The following is a 20,484-nucleotide window of genomic DNA, read 5'->3' as shown; positions in this document are numbered from 1 at the left end:
CTATAGGAGTGGCTGATAGGTATATATGTGTCCAGATATAGGTTTAAACATAGGTATGCTATATCTAAGCAAGGGGTGATTACACCACCTTGCCCCAGCTGAGTGATCAGCCAGTTGTGTCAATTTAAGAACCGACCAGGGGTGGCAAAAGCTATGCTTCAGCCCCTGGTAGGCCTTGGATGCCCCTATGCCCTGGGCACCTATAGTGCACTGTACAGGGGCTGACAAGGAGTCCAGTACCAATTTGATTATGTACCTATAGTATATGTTTGTGAATTTAGAGAGAGAACAGCAGGCTGTGGGTCTGATTAGCAGGCCCACAGCCACATTACGTCGAAAACCAGTGAAGCAAAAAGCAAAAATTGGGGTGACCATAGGATAGCAGACCCTACTCTCCTACATGATCAGAGTGACCCTGCGATGTCCCACCCTCCTGAACTTTGTCCCGATCACTTACTCCATGACCCGTCTACAAGAACCCTGTCCTCGAGGGGCCGCAACTTTCTGCATTAACCCCGGACACTCGCTGCACCAGTGCCCCTCCTCTTTGCAATATGCATACTGATTCGGCCCTATAGGTGCAGAATTACAGCTAGTACGGGGAAGCTGCCAGGCCGGACCACCACCATGATCCCTTCCATTTCTCCTAGACACCTGCTGTAACAACACCTTCGTTTTCAACTGCTAATGCTTCTTCTCCACCTTCTCCTCATTTTCCCTGTGCTCGTAATACTGTGCCAGACTCAAAATTACTGAAGGGGAGAATTTCGTCCAAGTGCTCTCTGAAGCCTGCAACCGAGTCGCGATCTCTGGTAGCAGGTTTGTAACAAAGCTATTGACAAACAATCGAACACCCCCTTCTACTGACAAATCCTGTCCACTGAAGTTCTAAAACACAATCTAAAACCATGTGAAAAAAATCGGACATACTCCCATCTTTCTTCTGACGACATGCCGCTAACTTGTTCCAATCTACCCTTGCCGGAGGAATAAGGGAGTGCATATACTGTATAATTTGGCCGGGTAAAGCTAGTATCTCGGCCATTGGCTTCTCTACAGGCTTCCTTTCCTAATACCATGCTTTAATCTGATCCCACGTACCACCCAATTCTACAGCGTGATCCTGCGTGTGCACCTGTCTCCAAATGTCGAAGGGCACCAGTAACCCAAAAAACAATTCAATGTTGGCAAGTGTCATTATTGTATATGAAGGGGCTTCGGTCAATTCCTTATAATATGCAGTAGGATTTTTCCTAGGGTCAGGTAACTGAGTCTTAAGGGATAACACCTCACTCCTCTTTCATGGGGTATAAACCCACTGTTCTTGGAACCACACCTCGACCTTTGGTCGGAATCTATGACAAAATATCGACTACAAGAATATCGAGGTACCAAAATATCTCAACAAAAATATCGAGGACAATAATATCGGGATCCTATCTCTAACAAGGTAAGTACAAAAATATCGAAAAATATATATCGATGTAAAAAATATCGTTTTTTAGAAAATATCGTTTTTTTTAATTTAAATAAAATTTAATATTAACAAAATAATACTTATAAATATAATAAACATAGTTAAAAATATATTATAATATTTAAAATTAATAAATAATGTAAAAAAAACTGATAATAATAAAAATATAATACATAGTATATACTTAATTAATATTAACTCTAAAATAATTATTTTAATAACCTATAAAGAAATGAAAATGTAATAAATTACAAATAAATTTATATACATAAAATAATAATATAAATAACAATTAATAACAATGTAAAACTAATTAAAAAATGTAAGTACATTTTGGATAGCGTACGGGTAAAAATTACTATTCCCACTCCAGAGAGTGCAACAGTAGGGAAAGTGTTGGATAGCGTAGGGGTAGTAATTACTAATCCAACTCCAGAGACTGCAACAGTAGGGAAAGTGTTGGATAGCGTAGAGATAAAAATTACTATTCCCACTCCAGAGAGTGCAACAGTAGGGAAAGTGTTGGATAGCGTAGGGGTAAAAATTACTATTCCCACTCCAGAGAGTGCAACAGTAGGGAAAGTGTTGGATATCGTAGGGGTAACAATTACTATTCCCACTCCAGAGAATGCAACAGTAGGGAAAGTGTTGGATAGCGTAGGGGTAAAAATTACTATTCCAACTCCAAAGAGCACAACAGTTAGGGAAAGTGTTGGATAGCGTAGGGGTAAGAATTACTATTCCCACTCCAGAGAGTGCAACAATAGGGAAAGTGTTGGATAGCGTAGAAGTAAAAATTACTATTCCCACTCCAGAGAGTGCAACAGTAGGGAAAGTGTTGGATAGAGTAGGGGTAAAAATTACTATTCCCACTCCAGAGAGTGCAACAGTAGGGAAAGTGTTGGATAGCGTAAGGGTAAAAATTACTATTCCCACTCCAGAGAGTGCAACAGTAGGGAAAATGTTGGATAGCGTAGGTATAAAAATTATTATTCCCACTCCAGAGAGTGCAACAGTAGGTAAGGTGTTGGATAGCGTAGGGGTAAAAATTACTATTCCAACTCCAGAGAGCGCAACAGTAGGGAAAGTGTTGGATAGAGTAGATGTAAAAATTACTATTCCCACTCCAGAGAGTGCAACAGTAGGGAAAGTGTTGGATAGTGTAGGGGTAAAAATTACTATTCCCACTCCAGAGAGTGCAACAGTAGGGAAAATGTTGGATAGCGTAGGTGTAAAAATTACTATTCCCTCTCGAGAGAGCGCAACAGTAGGGAAAGTGTTGGATAGCGTAGAGGTACAAATTACTATTCCCACTCCAGAGAGTGCAACAGTAGGGAAAGTGTTGGATAGCGTAGAGGTAAAAATTACTATTCCCACTCCAGAGAGTGCAACAGTAGGGAAAATGTTGGATAGCGTAGGGGTAAAAATAACATACTCATAAATAAATCTTTTCTTTTAAATAATAAAAATATTAACTATTAAATATATATAAACCATTTACAAATACAATACATAATTATTAAAAACATGTGAACAAAATATATGTAATTTAAAAAATTTATAAAAATATAATTTAATATTATCTAATTAACAATTAATAATTAATTAACGATTAGATAATTAAACAAACAATTAATTAAAGAACATTATTACTTAATTACATGTAAATCACTTCCCACCCTATTTCCCTATAAACCCACAACCCACTACAAAACATATTTATCAATTAATCAATTAATTAAAATGATTTACCAATTAATTAAAAATTATTAACAATTATTACAAATTAATTTAAAATTCCTACAAATTAATAATTAATGTAACATTATTAAATTACTTACCACCCTATTCCCCTATAAACCCACAACCCGCTACAAAACATATTTATCAATTAATCAATTAATTAAAATTAATTACCAATGAATTAAAAATATTTACCAATTAATAAATATTGATTTATAATTCCTACTAATTAATAATTAACTTAACATAATTAAATTACTCCCCACCCTATTCCCCTATAAACCCACAACCCGCTACAGAACATATTTATCAATTAATCAATTAATTAAAATTAATAGCAATTAATTAAAAATAATTACCAATTAATAAATATTGATTTATAATTCCTAGTAATTAATAATTAATTTAACATAATTAAATTACTTCCCACCCTATTCCCCTATAAACCCACCACCCGCTACAGTACTAAAATACAAAATTTAATTAAATTACATAGAATAAATTAAAAACATAATAAATACATTAATAATATACACAAAAATAATTTAAAAATCGATATTACTAACATCGAAATTATTAACATCGATATTACTGACATCGATATTTAAAACTTCGATATTACTAATATCGATATTAAATTTATCTATATTACTTACCTTCTATATTTTGTCCCATCGATATTTAAACTTCGATATAATTGTATATCGATATTTAAATATCGATATTTTGTCTGCATACTCTTTGGTCGGCCCCACTGCGCGGCCTGATTCGCTACCGCCTTCTTTTCTTCCTTATTTTCTTCCTCCCCCACATCAGATCGTATTCAAATTAATTCCAACGTTCCCTAGCTGTCGCCCTTCTCCCATCCCCCAGCCTCCCATCCACTCCCTAATGCTGCCGGGGAGGGAGGGAAGAGGGAAGGGGTAGTAACTGATGGGTAAGCTCCAATGTCGTCAATGGATGCATTCTGGTTGTAAGGGCCAGAGAAAGAGAAGACATGGACGCAATAGGCATAGCAAAGACACTAGCAGTTATCGCAGGCGCGGAGGCCAAAGCCACAGAATAGACAGGAGGCGCAGCTGTTAGAGCAACTGAATCAATGACAGAAGAAACAGAAACAGCGGGGGCAGAAGATACAGAGACAGCAGGCGGGGGCTGTGGCTGTGACACAACAGGGTATACTCTCTGCGGGGCATATGGAAGTGGGGGCCGAGTGTCTAACAGCTTCTCCACAAATGTATCGCCTTCCTCTCGGGCAACATAGGATTTGTCAAATTGCAATCAAAACTTTCTATCAGCACACTCTATACCTTTTTCTACTTTCTCTCTATCATATGAAACTGCTTTCTGCGTCACTGTCTGCATTCTCCCTTTGTGGGCCTCCTTTTCTGCCTTTAACCACCTCTGCTTAGCTTCCTTTTGCAATACCTGAACATAATCAAACATCGACTGCCTACTCCGTCTTGCGAACAATTTATCCTGCAGGAAATTCAATTTTTGTTCATCAAAGACACCTGGTAATGACCACTGCAACTCAGCATTGTCCCTCGTATATTTGTGCCATAATGTACTAAACATAATAGGGCCAAGGCCATGCTTGACGTACATATCAAGTTCCGGGTGCCCCCTGGGGGCACAGGCTTCCTTTCCTCCAGTCGAACATCAGGTGAACAACAACGACAACTCACACAACACAGTCGACTAAAACAAGGCATCTTGAGACAAAAGGCGTTCACTAACGATGCCAAGCGGACAATTTTAAATATCTTACCAAAATAGGTCCACAGGCCTCACCAAAACCGGATCAAAGCAACACCATGTTCACAAAGAATTCAAACAAATTCAAGCACTTGTCCAAAAACGATCCTCATACCATACCAAACTCAAACTAAACAGAGCCATGGCCAAAAAATAACTCTCCTGGTGCACACAGGTCAAACAAAGTTATTCTCCACTGCTGACTCTTTGGACCAGTCAGATCCAAGGGTTTCACCATTCAAGACCCCAGCCCAGACAACCGCTGGCCGAGGCACCACCCGGTCAGACAGATGGGGCAGCTACGAGTTCGAGACTCTATCATGCAGGGATCCCCTTTCCACCCGTCCGACCCAACGCGGCCCGTCTTCCTCAGGTAAAGATGGGTCACTCACCCGATAGGATCCTTGTTCGGGCACCAACTGAAGGAAGTGACCCGATTAGGGCCATCCTGGTCACTTGCGACCTCTTCTCAGCCTTCCATACAAATGAAGAGTCAGTCAGACAGTAGAGAATACAAACCAAAGTTATTTTATTAGTATTCGCTTGAGCGGAGTCCAGTCTGACCAGCCTTCTTAGATAGCTGCTGAGGGACTGACCTTCACCAGCACAACATCAGTTATTATACATTTCCAACACCCAACAGAACCCGCCCAGACTGGAAATTTCCAGTTGGAGCAGGTTAACCAAGGAAGCACAGAAGGACGAGCTACATTCCTGAGACCAGGAACACACTATCTTAGCTTCAAAGTTACTCAGCCCGTGCCCGTCTCCCTGAGAGTGGGAGCAGGGATACATAAGAGGAAAGGTATGCAAACACTGAACGAGCTATTCATTAGTGCAACGAAGTTCAGCCAGTCAGGGCTGTTTTCTGCTGAAGAAGACAGTGTGAGACATAAGTTTAATTTCTATCATGGCACAAAATGGCGGCTGAATACAAAATGCTAACTCAACTCGCACAATGCTAGAAGGAGTCAGCTAGACTTATTTTTCAGTCCAAAACTACAGGAGCCATAGTCCACACACAAGCAGAGATCTTACAGATCTTTTGTGACTATTACGCCAGGGTATACTGCGCCCCAGGACAGGGCGATCAAGAATCAGCCAATAAATTCTTAACCCCTTTAACCATGCCACAACTTACTTTTCTGAAGGAACCCCCCCTTGACACACAAATCATGTCAACAGATGTGAATAACGTGATCCAGGCCTTAGCACGAAATAAAACCCCGGCCCAAGATGGCCTGCCACTAGAATCCTACAATACATTTTCTGCAAAATTGGCCCCAGACTAGAAGTGATGTACCTGGCAGTCCTGAAGGCCGGAGAACTCCCCAACTCAATGCGCAAATCTATTCTAGTGTCGACCCCAAAGCCAGACCGGGACCCCTTACTGTTGACTTCATATCGGCCAATCACACTGTTAACGGATGACTGCAAGATCCTTGGTAAGATCCTAGCGGATCGATACACCGGGATCCTCACGGCACTGGTGAACCCAGATCAGTGTGAGTTTGTACCAGGCAGAATCACCTCCCAAAATATCTGCAGGCTGTTCCACATTCAGGATGGAAAAGACATTCGAGACCCTGACATGGCCAACCCCTTGAACATAGAAAGACCGTCACTCACACCCTGATCACCAGCAGACTCGACTAAGGCAACGCACTCTACGCCGTAATAAAGGAAAACCTCACACGCAAGCTACAGAACATCCAGAACACCGCCGCAAGACTGGTCCTCAACCTGTCATGACACTGCCACATCTCCCAGCACCCGCACGCACTCCACTGGCTCCCAATCAAGGCAAAAGTCACCTTCAAGATGCTCACCCACGCACACAAGGCCCTCCACAACACCCGACCAGCATACCTGAACAGCCAACTCAAATTCCATACACCCCAAAGGACCCTACGATCAGCCAAGCTCTCCTACGCCGTGGCACCAGAACCAGATCGGGAGGCCGCTTCTTCTTCCTCGCGGCCAAAGCCTGGAACGCCCTTTCGCTCCACCTCAGGCAGACCACATTGCTTCCCATCTTCGCAAGAAACCTCAAAACCTGGTTCTTCGACTGACCCCCTCCTTGATGGACTGGAACCTGCACTCCCCCTCCCCCACTGACCCCCAGCGCCTTGAGACCCTTACGAGGGGAATAGTCACACTTAACAAACGCCTGATTGATTGATTGATTGACACCGTAAAAGCCTTTACCAACTCGTAGTAGTATTTTGACAATAGTAGGTAGAATGGGCTCCAGGATTAAGGTATAAGTAATGCTTAACACTTGATTTTTGTCTTTCAGCCTTCAGCCTCTCTTCTTTAACTCGTTCTAGCAGCAAGAATTGTACTTGCTTTCTGACAGGGGCTGCCCGCGACGTTCTGTCTAAAAACATGTCAGTCAATCCAATGGCTTCCTGGGATTTCTTGGCTTGCGTTATCCAGGGGATCAAAAGACCCATATCACATGCCAAACAGTCTAAAACTATCTCTCTAGTTAATTTTGTTTCTTCTGAGCTCCAGATAGATAGCCTCAAGAGAGTTGTCCGGGTATGAATAAAATCGCTCAAAGTCTTATCCTATATCATTGTGGCAAATAAAGCTAGAGGTTGACACAGTTGCTGACAATTCTCTCCGACACAATTGATTTTACTCCCTTTGGAGGATAGTCAAGTCAACCAAGCCCCATATGCCTGCCCCATTAGTTGCTATAGGAACACATTGTGCCAAAGAAATTTGCAAAGGACTTTGGCAGGCACTACATTTTTTCCTGCCAAAACCTACAGCATCCAAAGGCTATCTAACTTCAAAAGAAATTTGCAGTATATAGCTGCAACCTTGCCACACTGGAAGATTTCGACTTAAACTTCACAGACTAAGTTAGAAAGTAAATTTTCTTTGACTGGGACAAGCTGATTGTTGTATCTGAAATTAACACCATTACAGTTGGCCGGAAATTGCAGCTATGACTAAGTCAACGACGAAAAGTGACTTCTTGCCCTTTGAGCCCTATAACTTAAAACATGTATACATATCTCTGGTTCCCCTTTTTAGATTTTAGTGATTTTGGTGTTGCCTTTCTTGTTCATTTCTTCTCTATTTTTAGAAAATATTGTGGGATTTGTTGTTTTTGACTTTTTGGTTGTTTTGGCATTGTTAAATATTTCACATACTGTTCCTTAAATTAAGCTTGTCTGCTGTGAGCCTTAGATACCAGAGGTTGAGCCCAGATTTAGTTATTGAACGTGTGTGTTGGACCTGACTAATGTTTAGACTTCTTACTTGGGTGGACTCACATCCTCCCTAACTAATAACCCATGTTGTTAATATGAGAGAAGGGATTGCCATTGTCACCACAAAAATCCATGTGTAAACACTCCCAGGGCAACAGAGGAATGACACATTGTCTGCCCATAGAATTAGGTAATCTGCCAACAGATCAAATCGAAAGTTTACCATTTGTCCACTACCTGGTTATGTTGGTTCATGGGGGGTGAGTATTACTAATTTCTATGGTATGTTATTTCAGCAAATTCTTAACAATGCTAGACTTCCTTTCATCCATGTTCTTTTCCAAATAGTAATATTTTTCCCTCTCTCCACAGGGTGTTGAGGGAACTGGATTGGCTTTCATTGTCTTCACAGAAGCCATCACAAAAATGCCAATAGCACCACTGTGGTCCATCCTTTTCTTCATCATGCTTTTTTGTTTGGGTCTATCATCCATGTTTGGCAACATGGAAGGTGTTCTGGTGCCACTCATGGATTTAGAAATTATGCCTAAAAAATGGCCTAAGGAAGTTATTACAGGTACGTAGATATTCCTTTTTCCAAAATTAAACAAGCTGTGTGTCTTTAAATTATTATTTTATAAATCAAATATACTATGTTGATGAATGCAATTTTATTTATCTTTTCTATTAGATTAGCAGTTGTCCAGCAATACTTATTTTCAAGCTTTTCTGAGCAACTTTCTTTTAGTGATGCGTGTCTTTGTTTTATCCATTATCATTCTGCAAATTTAAACATAAAGGGGCTCATTAGGATGTCGGACGGATCTCCACCACCATGCGGGCTGTGGTGATCCGCCCGCCATCCTTGTCTGCCCGCCACTCATTTCCCTCCCGCCATGTTACTATGGCAGGGGGACTGCTGCGGACGGAAACACCGTCCGCCGCTTTTCCGCCCCGGTCACCTGCGGCCGGGGCGGAAAAGGGTTCATATGGTGGCGGTGTCTAACAGACACAGCCAGCCATATTAGGATGGGGGTCGTCAGATGCTTGCCGCCACGGAAAAGCATACGGTCTTCACTTTGGGGGCCCGTTGCAGGCCCCCATGGTGAAGGCGAGGTGGAGGGTGCACATGGGAGGTACCTGTGGTACCCAACTGCATTTGCATACACAATGCGACAGGCACCGCGCGGTGCCTGCCGCTTTGTGTATGCAAACGCATGCCATGCATTTATAACATTGTGGCGGGTGCTGGTGTAAACACCGCATGCCGCAATGTTATAAATGCATGATGCGCCCGCCAGTGTGGCGGGCGCATCATAATATGCATGGCGGGACCGCCGCACAGCTCGCGGGAGGTCCTGTTTTCCACCAGGATGGCGGGCGGGCAAAGTCCGCCCACCATCCTAATGGGGGCCAAAGTTCGGAAAGATTTTCATTCAGTTTGCTGTGTCTTCAAGTAACTGTGCATTGTCAGGGTTCATGCAGAGTGGATATTTTTGCTACTTGTGAGGCTCATTTTCAAGCATCTTTTGCTCACCTTGGCTGGAAAGCTTTACGTTAGGGCACTAATGGTCCCTGCATGGTAAACTGACATGTACGTCTGCCCTGAGTGCCTAACTGTGTGTGGGATATGCTGGCTTTATTTTTACCCCAGAATTATGCTGAGCTTTTGTGTTTGCAAAGGCTTACAACTTTCCTTGACAATGGGAGGTCCACGGCCTGGCCTGTGAACTGAAAGAATGCACCAAGCGTTCCTTCAAAGTGGACCGAGGAGTATTGTCTCCCTCTTGGATTTAGCACAAAAGATGATGGGGTGGCACCATACTGTGTTTTGTGATTTTATGATCTTATATAGTTGACTAGACCTTTTTATCTGCGTCAGTGAGAGTGTAGCCTACTGACTACTCTAGTTTAGTATGTGCGATTTTGTGAAACCCAGATCCTTGCAATGAAATTCTGTTTGACAGTCAACTGCTTATGCGTGTTTAATATGAAATTAGCACATGTGTGATAGTAGGATGCTTTGAGTGTCTGAATATAAATACTGTTGCCAGTTGGGTTTAATTTGGATGCCCCTCGTTTACCATGGCCCAATATGGAGGACGAGGACAGCTTTCTCAGTCTCTGTAAGTGTATTTACGGAATTTCTGAATTCCTGTGATTGGAGGGTCGTAATTAAGCCACTGAAGTGAGGAGAATGGCAACAGGGTTACCTTTTGACATTCTATTAAGACTTTTGTCAGCACAAGGCAGCTGATTAGTTCTTCCTGAGCACTCCCATTTGATTGATGGTAGGGAGAAGGAGTAGGCTTGCAGTTTGTATTGTGCTAGGTTAGGAAGTTTCTAGGTTTGCTCTTCCCTTTTGTCTCGTCCCTAAATACTTCTCAGCAATGCTAACAACAGCTAAGTGCCAAAACCTCCAACTTCTTTGTGCACATTATGTGGGTGCCCCAGTTTGGAGGCAGCCTCAGCGATATGATCTGCTTATGTATCTCCTATTGTGTTTCATATATCCAAAGTATTCATTTATTTGCATGCACATATTTCATTTATAAATATATTTGGTACTGTTTGCACATATATACTGAATAACATTTGCTTTATTGTAGTCTGATAGCTCTTCAATTGTTCATATGTATGTATTAATAAGAATTATATTAGATTACAGACTTGTATAAAGTTGCAGCAAGATTATTACGTTAAGTTTTGCATTTGGAGGGGCATGGCCAAGACTACCGACATGGTGGTCACACTCTAGGATAGCTCTGCTTCAACACCTGCAATCCAGCGTACATCCAGACTCGTAATCACCATCAACCATCCCACTAGCTAGATTTCAAAGTTTTAACTGTGGAGCCACTGTCTTCCTATTGCCTACAGCTTCCCACTGTGAGCTATGCGCACAACAGAGCTGTTAGGCCAGTGCTGCGCCTGACGGCAGAGGTGCAGAGAACACCAAATGACTTGCAATCTTCACCTGCTTTTGGTGCTACGGTGGTGCTGGTGAGGGTCCCCCCTGTGCACCTGGCTACCGGTGGGGTGCTCCATCTGAATTGTGGATCTGGCTCAGCGGTGGATTGACTGTTGTCATATGCTGGAGGAGCAGAGCCAGCGCAAGTATGGACCGACTCGCTGAAAGGACCCATCTGTGCAGCTGCTGAGCCAGCAGTGTTCCATGGATAACACATCTACCTGTGGTTAGGCCTTCCCCTCACTTTTTTAAAGACGGGCCTGCCGCTTCCACCTTTTAGTCTTTCGCCATGGGGCTTACCCGCTCAGCTGCTCAAGTGGGCCGTGCTGCGTGGCCAGCACAACTGTCTGTGGCGAAGCCCCACCCCACCTCCGAGGGCCTGAAGTTCTGCTTCTACCTCCTTCTGGCTTTCCGCCGTGGGGGCCGTCAGCGCCACTGATGGGGTGGACTGCGCTGTGCGGCCGACAAGACTGACTGCAGTGGGGTCCCTCCCCTCCTTTACTGAGAACCTGAGACATGGCCGCTGACACCTACTAGCCTTCCACTGCGAGCCCATCCATGCCACTGCTGGAAATGGCCGCGCTATGTGACCGCCATAAAAATCTGGAGTGGGCCCCCCTCACTCCCTCAAGGAACCTACTGCTCTGCCAATGTCTCCTTCTGAGCTACAGCCATGCTCTTGATCCAACAGTGGGGCCTCTGCCCTGTGGATGCTGAGGACTGGCCGGAGACTGGGGGTCAGCCAAGGAGCCGCAGGCTTGAGCTGTCACCTGATCCTCTGGCTGGTTTGTCCTCTTCGGCCCTGAGGCACGGGGCTGTGGTGTTCTCGCTTCATAGCCAGTGCCATGGGCATCCCTAAGATGAAGACAGGAGTACTGCTGAGTTGTGGTCTCCTGTCGCAGTGGTGTTGCCAGAGTGGCTCCGATGGGACACCTGTACCTGGTCCCCCACTGCACCTGCTCTGGAGGACTGAACACGAGGCAGGTGAGCACATGCAACGTGTTGGCGGTGCCTTCGTCTGCCTCTCCTTGCACTGTGGACTGGACCCCCTGCCCTACTTGTCTGCGAGGTCCACACTTCCCCTTCCTGGGAGGCCAAGTGTGCTGAACTGCTATGTACAAGACCTCGATGTCATTACTCTGTGGATGTGTTGGGGCTTTCTAGGACTGTGCCATAATACTCCTGTTGCTACTCTATGACCCCTTGTCTCTGGAAGGACTGAGACTATGTGCATGTTTGACTGGGCCCTTGCCGGTGTGTGGTACAAAAGGCTGCGATTGCCATGGGAGCTTGTTCGGAGGACAGTGTTCCCCTCCACCAACATGCTAACATGGGTAAAGACAAAACCACCCACTCTGTATCAACACAGATGCATATGGACCAATACACTTTGGGTTCCTCTGGTGGCCCTCCAGGCCCCTCAAATTGTGATAAACCCACTTCTCCATCTGGTGACCTTGCTGGCAAACTGCTTGCCATCCAGTTGTCGCAGGCTGCTGTGGAGGCAAAAGTCAGTGAGGTGAGAATGGACGTGGCCCTACTTCATCAAGATCTCAGAAATGCCACAGCTCGAATAACGCAGGCTTAGTCCCAGAGCTCCACAGTTGAGGACGAAGTCTCAGATCTCTACCCTACTTACCCGCATGTCAGAAAGCCGTAGACGCACCAAAGATGCAGAAAATCACTCCTGGCGTAATAACATTCGATTCATTGGGGTTCCCGAAAACACTGAGGGCTCTGAACCCCAACAGATGGCACACTTTTTTGAATGCTGGATTAGATCCTGGATGCCTAATCCTCGCATGACCTCATGGTTTGCCATCGAACGGGCCCAACGAGCCTTGGCTCCTAGACCTGCTCCTGGAGCCCCACCCTGACCTATAATTGCTCTCATTCAGAAATATGGAGACAGGGATGTGATCCTCGAAGAGGCTCGTCTTTATGCAGACTTCCGATGTTTGGGACACCAAGGTTCTCATTTTCCCAGATTATACTTGTATGGTATAACAACAACAGCATTCCTACTGAGAGGTCAAACAGAAGCTGAGGGCTATTTGACTTCAGTATGGTCTCTTGTTTCCAGCCAGATTCCGTGTCATCCATCTCAACAAGTCACATTTTGTTGATATCCAGAGTCCGAATAGCCGTGGCTTATGGAAGATCGCCTGTTGCATGGGTCCGTCACCTCCTCCTCACTCCAACTGGGAACCTGCTGATACCTTAGAGATATTGCCTCCTCCCAAACCCCATAGACAGCGCACTCTATCCCAGAGGGGGCGCATAACTGCTAATCATTTTTACCTCCAGGCTCCCCACAGATGCAACTGTTGCCTCAGTTGACCAGCTTCAAGCCCTGCCTCTAGGGTTGAGGATGAGGAACCGGGGGTTTAAGGGCGTTCATTCTTGCTGTCCTTCGATACAATGGTTCCTCGCCTGGACTCTGATCTCACCAGCAGTCATGTGATATGACTGGGTTTGCATTCTTAGCTGTTACAGGACCTCCTGTTGTTGAACTCCCCGGTTTCTAACTCCATACCTTTGTTAACAAGAATGGTGTTCCTGCATGGAGAGCTGCACTCCGGAATGTGTAAAGGCTTACACTCCAAACCACTCTTTGGCATTACATCTGGCTGGGGGAAGCAGCAGTGCTCCAAGGCTTTCGATCTTGGGACCTTATTTGTATCACACAACTGGGACATGTGAGGTCGGAATCACATATAAGCTTCTTCCAGGACCTTCAACAGACGTATGCTCTTGCACATACCAAATTCTACAAATACCTCCAACTCAAAAATGTTCTCCATGCTCACATCCAGTCGACTGACACCCTCCCGGAATTTAATCATCTGGAAGCTAAGCTTTCCATGGGTAATTTGTACCGTAGGGGAATCTCTCAGATTTATCGTACCCTTGTAATTTACTCACCTGGTTCGCTAGACCACCTTAGAACCTGTTGGGAGTGCTGGGTGAGATCCATGGTGGATGAGGATTGGCGTACACCCTGCTGTCCCCTCGTGAAATCACTATCTCCTTGTGACTATGACTGGTGCAGACATACTATCTTTATTTAGCTTATCTCTCCCCAGCCTGCCTGTGCCGTGCAGGCCTTCGCCCCACCTCCGCATGTCCTCATTGTGGAATTAGCTCAACAGACTTTTACCATATGGTCTGGTCCTGTCCAGTGATACATCATTTTGGGCCAAGGTAACCCGAGATTTGCCAGATGTCCTTGGGTGGGAGTCCCCCCTCCCCCCTCTTGTTTCTTTATGGGGGGCTTGAAGGCTCTTGCGATACGAGGGCTGAAAGATCATTTTTGGGCACGGCCCTTTAAGTTCTGAAATGTGATATTGCTACATGATGGCTATCTCCTACCCCCCTGACTCTCACGGGGTGGAGTTGGGATGTGGACTGGTGTGCACAACAGGAGTGTGTGGTCTTTGAAGCCAGGAGTTTTCCCCAATCAACAAGGGTCAATTTGTTTGAGACTGCTATTGACATGTGTTCTTGGTCATTGCTTTCGCTCTATGTGATGTACTGCTTGAGGGTTATCGCCTTGTGTGGTCATGATACTTTATACAATACAATGCTGTATGTGTGTCAAATGTTCTTCTATGACATATTTAATGGCTAAAAGTCAATAAAAACTGTTTATCACAAAAATATTCTTGCATTTGAGACCATTCTTTGTGAAGCCTTCCCTTTTCAAAATAATCAGAAATGTATATTCAAACACGATTCAGACAAGAATTAGAGACAATCGTCAAATCCTGGAATATTTGCTATAAGCAGAGCAGTAAACGTCTTTCGTGAAGGCCACAGACAGGCGTCCTAGGGGACCAGCCTGACCTTATCTGCTGGCTGTGGACTAAACTGCTTGCTGAGTGCAGACACAGACAAAGCATTTCAAGTTGAGGTATGCATGTGAGCGGCTGCCTGCATTGACAACAAAGCAGGCTCCTTTCTGTACTAAGACAGTTAAGCTGGGGGCGAGAAGGGAGAGCCTGTAGAACAAAGGCTAAATTATATATTTCCCATGCAACAAAACTCAGAAATATTGTTACAGTTATGCACTTCTTGATATTTTGTTTAATAATTGCCTCCATTGCAACTATTTTATGTTTATGTTGACAACTTTACACACTATTTGAATTAGAATGTTGTAATAAAGTTCTTAAAATATTTTCCTAATATGGGTTCTTAAGTGTGTCTATTCATGGTGAAAAGAGGTTTGGAACCCACTAAATAGTCATGTGAGTCTCACAGGGTTCATTATTGCCCCAACATCACCGTTCTCGTGTCATTTGCAGGTAGTTTGTGAGTTACTACCTGGAGATCCGGCACCAGTATCAGCAGGGGACAACTGGTACCAGCATTCCCAGAGCCCCTGGAGGTAGCCCCTGTGAACTCACTGCACCTAATCTGGCTCAAGCGATCTAAAGCACATCTCTGCCTCCCACTGTTCAGGAGATCTGGCACCTGTATCGGCAGGGTAAATCTGTTACCAACTTTCCCAGGGCCCTAGTAGGTGGCTCATGTGAACTTCACTGCACCTGACCTTGCTCAAGCGCATGACAGCGTCCTGCTGCGTGGGCCGCGCGCGGGCAAAGCATATGGCATCCTGGGGATAATATCCATCATTACTGATTCTCCATGAACATTTAACTTTTGTGGACAATTGTATTGTTATTCCTTTGGCTGGGATTCACCAGTTTATGACTCCAATGCCAGTAATTACTGTTAGACTGATTTGCTTTACTGCAACGGCTAAAAACCTAGCAGCTTTTTCTCGTTGTTATGTTGTTTGTGTAGGCCCTTTTATATCTTGTGGCCTGGTCCATTGTGTGTGACATTTAGCTTTGAGGTTTGAGGCACATGACTGAATATTTTTTAGAGTCAAGCCAATCTTGTTTTTTGAGAATTACATGGATGACTTTGATCTCCCATTTACAAAAGCCCGCTACTTAAGGTTCAGATTAGGCACACTCCCTCTTGCTACATTTACTGTAAATTGGAACCGAAGTTATGGAGGTAGCAAAATTTGTCCTGCATCCAGATGTGACGAAGAAACAGATGACAATTTACTGTTTTTTTCCCAATTATCACAAGCATCGCAAGTGCTGGATTGTTCCTCTATGCCGTTCTCTAAGTGTTGGCCAGTACAGGGTAGCCCTGAGAATTTGTAGAGCAGATATGTCCTCAGCTATTGTTTTTTCCATTCCCAAATATTTAGGGAGTATCTAGCCAATACAGTGTAAAATCTCAACTACTCTAGTCCCTCTAGTTTCAGCCCATTCCTTGCCAGTTATTATATAGGCCCTGGGCCTTTTAGACCTAGATAATACTTTTTAATATTGTACTGTATTGTTTTATTGCTTTTATTACACTTGTGCTTCTATTTTGTAAGCTTAATTTTTTTAATGAATTATTTTTTCATGATTGAATAAGTTGTGATGTATTTGCATTCAATTATTGACTTGCTACTTTATTTCATTTCAATATCTTTATTCGGATGCCGATATATATCCATAAAAGTACAGACAGACAACCACATATACAATAAAAATTAACCAGCAACAGGGGGGACATTAAAAGATTCCAATTAAAAACTGATTCTCCCATAGTACAATGTGCATTAAAAAGACATAATAAAGAGGAACAATTCAAAGTGTTAATATACCAAGAGTTTAAAATTCATAATTAAAAAGCGGAGTGAGTTGAGCAGAATTCACGGGGGCACATAGACTTACGAGTACGCAGAGCCGCTTTAAAAAAAGAGCCCACTCGAAAAACATGCTACATTAATGGTCGATGACCAGAGTAAAGTATCTAAATCGAATTGAGTTACTATAGACCTGGTTTTCTATCTTATGTTGGCAAGTTGACATTTTGAAGCCTGCACTGTGCTCAGAGGGTCTGGAAAACCTAATCCTGGGCCACATTTTGCTTTAAAGTAAACATGTGTCACCAGTGCTACCTGCTCAGACATAAAGGCTTTGTACTGTAACCAAAGAATTGTTTGAGAGAGGACCCTTTGACCAAAGGGACAGGTCACCGTATTAAACTGTAAAATCAAAAAGTATTCCCTTTGGCATCCAACCTCAACATAGGTCACATTCACTAAAGTTTCAATAGACGTACAATTTCAAACTCATTCACAACAACCTTCACAATCAAATATAGTGCCACAGGATTACTGACTGTGTCAAATATTTAATATAAATATATTTTTCATAAAAGATCAAGACACATCAAATATATTCTTGTAATTCATATGTATAAAATTCAGGGATGTGGAATTCCTATAGCCCGACGCCCAGGACATATTGTTTGGGGTCAAGAGCAAAAAGTTTTAATGTGCATTTTGTCCTTGGGACAAGCAGGCCGAACCCCCTGCAGCACAGACCCTTTGGCTGCCAGTTTGCAGTACCACATTAAGGATCAGGGAAGGTCACTGCCTGCAGTTAAGTTAACATGTGTGTGCATATGTTAATGCTGTTCAAACTTGTATTCATGGTTCATTAATTGAGAGCCTTTATTATTAGGCTGAGCGCTCTCAGTAAATGTAAGTTCTGACTGCACTACTGACAGTGGTTCCAGTATAAAAATGTGGACACACGCTTTAAAAGTTTAGCAATATGAGGTTATGCATAATGCTCCCAGAATGCTCTCTGATTAGATGCAAATATTTGCAGAAGCTTGAAAGCAAGATTAATGATTCTTTGCTTTCAATATAAAATGTCCCTAAAAATGAAAGTAGGAAAACATTTTTTTTGCTAAACTACTGTCAAATTTCAGGTTCCTTTTCTTTGCCGCATCATTTAGTAAAATGTGTTGATGTATGCTAGTATTTCCCCAAAATATTCATATTAGAAAATCAGTGTAACCAGTTTCAATAAGATTTTGGGAAACATAAAAATAAACAAGCATTGGTAAAGCCAGTAGGTCTGAAATGGTGGTCAGCTTTTTCGTTTTGGCAATGCGTGACTTGTTGTGGCATGGGTTTTTGTAAAACCTTATTGATGTGAGAGCTGCCGGACCCTCACCATTATGACAAACATTAGCAAAAGCAAAAATTGTTTTTGGTCTCAAAAAAGCACACACTGCCACATTAGTTATTGGCACTGAACAAAACTACTTGGTGTGCCGATAAGCTCCTTATGAAAGAGCAGAATACTGTCACTCACGTAAAGCCAGCCGATACAGAGAGAGAATTTTAATAAATACTAAAGGTCATGGTTAACACTAGACCAAATTAGGGGCCCAATTATTAATGAAAGTTTCAAAAGTGCACCCTTGGTTTATGTCCTTGCATTAAGGGCAGATATATGGCTTTCGTGAATTCACAAGAATTTACAGCAGTAGGGCAATTTGTGAACTGCATTTTAGAATGAGCAAATATGCATGTGTAGATTTGCTCATGCAAAAACCTGAGTGTTTGCAAATTTATTTTCCCTCCAATCACTTTTTTCCCAACTCTGGAAGAAGGTTTACGTCTGCCATTGTCAGGAGTAAATTTCCAACATTTCTCAGTATTGGAAAAGATTAGAGAAGAGTTGTTGAAAACCCTTAAATCATGCAAGTTAGTAGGTTTGCACAGACTCAAAAGGACATTCCAACCCTGCAACTATTGGTTTCCACTTCCTTTAGTCCCAGTATGTAGATCTGCGGAAACGTAGCAACATAATGGGATTACTAGTATTCAAACACTACTATGGTATGAGCCCTGGCATAATCAGAGGGCCCGATTCACAGAATGAACTTAAGTCTAAATCCTAAACTTACTACTATTTGGTATTCACAGAATGCACTTACTACTTTCGGGATTCACAGAGTGAACTTACTACTTTCGGGATTCACAGAATAAATTTACTACTTTCGGTATTCACAGAATAGATTTAAGACTACTAACTCTAAGTCCGAAATCGGGGAGTAAATTCAGGCCCGGAGGCGGAGCTTGCGGCACGGAGGCGGAGCTTGCGGCTTGGAGGCGGAGCTTCTGGCTCGGAGGTGGGGATTTTTGCCATGCTGAAATCTCCAACTCTGGGCCGCAAGCTCCGACTCCGGGCCGGAAGCTCCGCCTCCGGGCCAGAAGCTCCGCCTCCGGGCCGCAAGCTCCGCCCCCAAGCCGGAAGCTCCGCCTCCGGGCCTGAATTTACTCCCCGATTTCGGACTTAGAGTTAGTAGTCTTAAATCTATTCTGTGAATCCCGAAAGTAGTAAGTTCACTCTGTGAATCCCGAAAGTAGTAAGTGCATTCTGTGAATACCAAATAGTAGTAAGTTTAGGATTTAATCTTAAATTCATTCTGTGAATCGGGCCCAGAGAGTCTACATAAGAGCTCTTTTATAATGAGATTGCTGCCATAATGTGTCGCCGCACAACATGGCACCAAAGGGACAAGTGGATTTTGTTACAGAACAAGTAGATTTATGAAGCAACCTGCCCCATGGAAGTAGATATTTTAATAAATTCCACACCCATGTATAAAATGCAGTTCATAAAAAGATAAAAATATATTCCTTAAATCATTACTAAACTGTTTTACCACAAATAAGGAAGAGAGAACAAACAAGACTATACACTTTATCGTTAATTCATCAGCTAGTTTTGGCAAATAATCAGTACAGGCAGATGATCAATACAGAATTGTCATCTAGTGTGCCTGCATGTTCCTCAAATTTAGTCTTGTGTATGAGTTGACTCTGTCTGAAAGAGACACGTTAGTGATAGATTCCTTACCTTAGAATATCCCCAGGCGTCAGACTGGATCTGGAAAGTTTTTCGTCAGCAGGACCCCTGCACTTCGGTAGGTGGTTTTGTGCGGCTCTGCGTCCGTCGCTGGTGTCGTATGCGCCGAGATGATGTTACGAAGAATACTTAGCAGCCACCCATGCGCTCTGACGTCAGGTCTTTCTTTTTCTGCGCCAGCAAGTGCAGATCTGGTTAGAGCACGTCCCTAGTCACTTTTTGACTAACTTTTTATGAGACTTGTCTCTACTCCTTTTTTGTCTTTGACTCCTGGTGCTAAGAAGGGATGCCTGGGTTTAAATCCTGTGGTGTCTGTCGCCGTACGATGTCGGTGGCTGACCCCCATGGCGTCTGTCTCTGGTGTCTGGAGTGCGACCATGACCCTCGGTCATATTCCAACTATCTGGCCATGGCTCCAAAGGCTTTGCGGGCATGGTCTCGAAAGCTGCTGGAGGCCCGGCAGTCGTCTCCGTGCCGTTCGAGTTCCAGGGGTTGCTCGAGGGACCGACCGCGGAGCAATCACCATCACTCCTCGGGGTCGAGGTAAGAGACATCATAAGA

At 43.5% G+C, this 20,484-nt stretch overlaps 1 protein-coding gene across 4 annotated transcripts in view; it reads left to right on the top strand.

Moving 5' to 3' along the window:
- Positions 1 to 20,484, top strand: part of LOC144828987 (sodium-dependent neutral amino acid transporter B(0)AT1-like) — a 1,274,746-nt gene that overhangs the window by 891,790 nt on the left and 362,472 nt on the right. For all 4 annotated transcript variants that reach the window (XM_078687667.1, XM_078687664.1, XM_078687665.1 and 1 more), the window contains one exon: positions 8,578 to 8,782. In XM_078687667.1, coding sequence (XP_078543793.1) covers positions 8,578 to 8,782 — 205 coding nt within the window. The remainder of the gene's footprint in view (positions 1 to 8,577; positions 8,783 to 20,484) is intronic.

Source organism: Lissotriton helveticus, chromosome 4_1 (genome assembly GCF_964261635.1).
Source record: "Lissotriton helveticus chromosome 4_1, aLisHel1.1, whole genome shotgun sequence".
Taxonomy (NCBI): Eukaryota; Metazoa; Chordata; class Amphibia; order Caudata; family Salamandridae; genus Lissotriton; species Lissotriton helveticus.
Note: the sequence above shows the minus strand (reverse complement) of the source record. Positions and strands in the feature narration are given on the sequence as shown.